This window comes from Quercus lobata, chromosome 9 (assembly GCF_001633185.2).
Source record: "Quercus lobata isolate SW786 chromosome 9, ValleyOak3.0 Primary Assembly, whole genome shotgun sequence".
Lineage (NCBI taxonomy): Eukaryota > Viridiplantae > Streptophyta > Magnoliopsida > Fagales > Fagaceae > Quercus > Quercus lobata.
Genome location: NC_044912.1, coordinates 9,417,879 through 9,420,634, shown reverse-complemented (window position 1 = coordinate 9,420,634; position 2,756 = coordinate 9,417,879). Strand labels below are relative to the sequence as shown.

The 2,756-nt window shown below is 36.5% G+C and overlaps 1 protein-coding gene across 1 annotated transcript in view; it reads right to left on the bottom strand.

Annotated features, from left to right (window-relative positions):
• Positions 1-1,698: 1,698 nt before the first annotated feature.
• Positions 1,699-2,756, bottom strand: part of LOC115958828 (protein BOBBER 1) — a 4,869-nt gene continuing 3,811 nt past the window's right edge. Inside the window, exons 4-6 of the mRNA XM_031077072.1 lie at positions 2,602-2,756; positions 2,045-2,128; positions 1,699-1,955 (exon numbers count right to left, since the gene is read on the bottom strand). The exon at positions 2,602-2,756 is cut by the window's right edge and continues 13 nt beyond it. Coding sequence (XP_030932932.1) covers positions 1,917-1,955; positions 2,045-2,128; positions 2,602-2,756 — 278 coding nt within the window. The 3' untranslated portion in view covers positions 1,699-1,916. The remainder of the gene's footprint in view (positions 1,956-2,044; positions 2,129-2,601) is intronic.

Genomic DNA, 2,756 nt, shown 5'->3' with positions numbered 1-2,756 from the left:
GGATTGTAAACTTCCTGGACCCACAATAGTATTCATAAAGAGAAAAATGTGTTTGGTAATGTGTTTCAAATAGTATATTTTGGTGTTAAAAATATAAGTTGTGTGATTGGTATGTGTGTGTGTGTATGTGTGTGTTTTTTTTTTTTAAATTTTTTTTTTTAAAGTTGACAACAGTACTGTTTTAAATTGAGATGCCACAGTGCATTGACGGGTGGGAAAGAAGAGACCACCTACACAGATGCGTGGGAGAGAAGAGTGAGAGTTTACTATCAGGTGGGCTTAGAGTGTTTCACTCTCTACGATAAGGGAAATTATTGTGTACTCCTTTTTTTAAAAAGCTGACAACGCTACTGTTTTAAATTGAGATGCCACAGTGCACTAACATGTGGGAGAGAAGAGATCATCTGCACAAATGTGTGGGAGAGGAGTGAAAGCTTACTGTCAGGTGGGCCTAGAGTGTTTCACTCTCTACGGTAAGGGAAATTATTGTGTACTCCTAGAGTACCATATATGCGTACTCCCTCTCTCACATGAATGGTGGGTTTCACTAATTAAATTCATGGTGAGACCCATTATTCATAATTAGTGAGACCCATCATTCATGTGAGAGGGGGACTACGCATTTATGGTATTTCAGAAGTACACAATAATTTTCCCTACGCTAATATGTCAAACATAAACTCAAACAATACTTGTTCTGAATCACTTACCAAACACATAGTTCAGCATGAGACCCACCTATTTGGATGTTTAAACCGCAAATAACGTTGCTAAAGTGTGTGTAACAAACAAGGCCTTATTTTACCATTTCCTAACAAAGATAATGTTATGACTTGTTTGAGTGCTTGACATAAGGGAGAAATGGGCCTTAGGAGGCTCAAAATTCAATGGCATCTTTTTTGCTAATAATTCCGAGAAACTAAAAACTTAGGCTTGATTTTGTCACGACGGTCACTTTACAAGTATAAGTGCTTACGAGGTATGAAGAGTAAGAGGTCAGGATTTAAGTCTTCAAGAAGAAGTTTCACACACATATATATTTAGATTAAACTAAAGTATAATTTTTATCTTGTTAAAAAAAAAAAAAAAAAAAAAAAAAAAAAAAAAAAAAACCTTGGACTTGATTTTGTTTTGATGGAAAATGTTTTGCCACAAAAATATTGAAAAGCAAAGTGATGACACTATTAGCCAAGGAATTTGTTTGCAGTTCTGTGCGTAACCCCATTCTAACATGAAAATCCCTTTTCAGGACAAGAAACATGAAGCATGCATGGAAGACTCAGGATTTTCACGGATTTGGGATATTTATTTTAACATTTCCTAACAAAAATAACGTTATGACTTGTTTCAATGATTGACATCAGGGAAGAATGGGCCTTAGGAGGCTCAAAATTCAATGGCATCTTTTTTGCTAACAATTCCGGAAAATTAAAAACCTGGGCTTGAATTTGTTTATTAAGTGTGAAGGGAAAAGGTCAAGGAAACTCACACACATATATACTTAAATTAGACTAAAATAGAATTTTTATCTTGTAAACAAAAAAAAAAAAAAAAAAAGACTTGATTTTGTTTTGATGGAAAATATTTTGCCACAAAAATATTGGAAAGCACAGTGATGACACTATTAGCCAAGGAATTGGTTTGCAGCTCTGCGCGTGACCCAATTCTAACATGAAAGTATCCATAGAAGACTCAGGAAAAAAAACCCACCACAAACACTACAATTTTACTATTTTTCATCTTGTAAAATATCATCTGAATCCATAGTTTAGCCAACAGGTCATATGAACAGAGTCAACCATTCTAACCCTCAGGAACCAGAGGATTAAAGGGGGAGAAAAAGTTCCAACAACATTAAAATGAGAAAGCCAGGTTGAGTTATAGCTGCCAAAAAGGATCAACAGAATCCGTCCCATTTATGCTAACTTTGCCCTCGAAAAGTCCATCTCCGGATGCTGCGGGAAATCAAAGATTAATTATCAGGAGATTTTACCAATTACTTTCGTGATGGGGGAATTCAACAATCAAAAGCTCAAGTATTTACCTCAGCCATAAATTTCTTCAGAATCTCCTGTTTCTGCAACTCATCACTGCTTGGAAGCCCCATGGTCTTCTGCCTCTGATCAAACTGTACATTAAGTGCAAGAAACTCAAGTCATTAACCAATTATTCATAGCAGAACACAAAAACATGAACCAGAACATTTGCTGATGAAGGACAAAAAATAGAGATAAAGAATGTCAAAACAAGATCTAATAACGCAGCAACAGAACACAGGCTCTATCTTACACGCTAGCTAGAGTCTGAGAACACACTGAGAGAGAGAGAGAGAGAGAGAGAGCAAACAGAAGACTTAGACAGAAACTTGGGGGAAAAAATCTTAGATCTTCACTGTGAACAAGAGAGACTAGAGCTACATTTGTGGATGCAGCCCTAAAAAATAATCCAGAACCTCAATATGAATAAAACCGTGGGGATATTACTGCAAGCAACTAAGGCTAGATTAGAGCATGGAGTCTGAGTTCACACATGGAGAGGATGGGCAAGATGGTAAATTGGCAACCAAAGTGTAAAGCATAAAATACAACATCAACGATTTACCATCATCTTTTCAACAGTCTGCCTTGTTTCTGGATCCAGGTCTGATAGTTTGCTGGACTCAGGTTCGACCTTCTGAGTATCGATTTCAGGATCACCTTTCACAATAGATTTCCACCACTCCATTTTGTCGTGCTTGGTTAAAAGAATAGAGATGG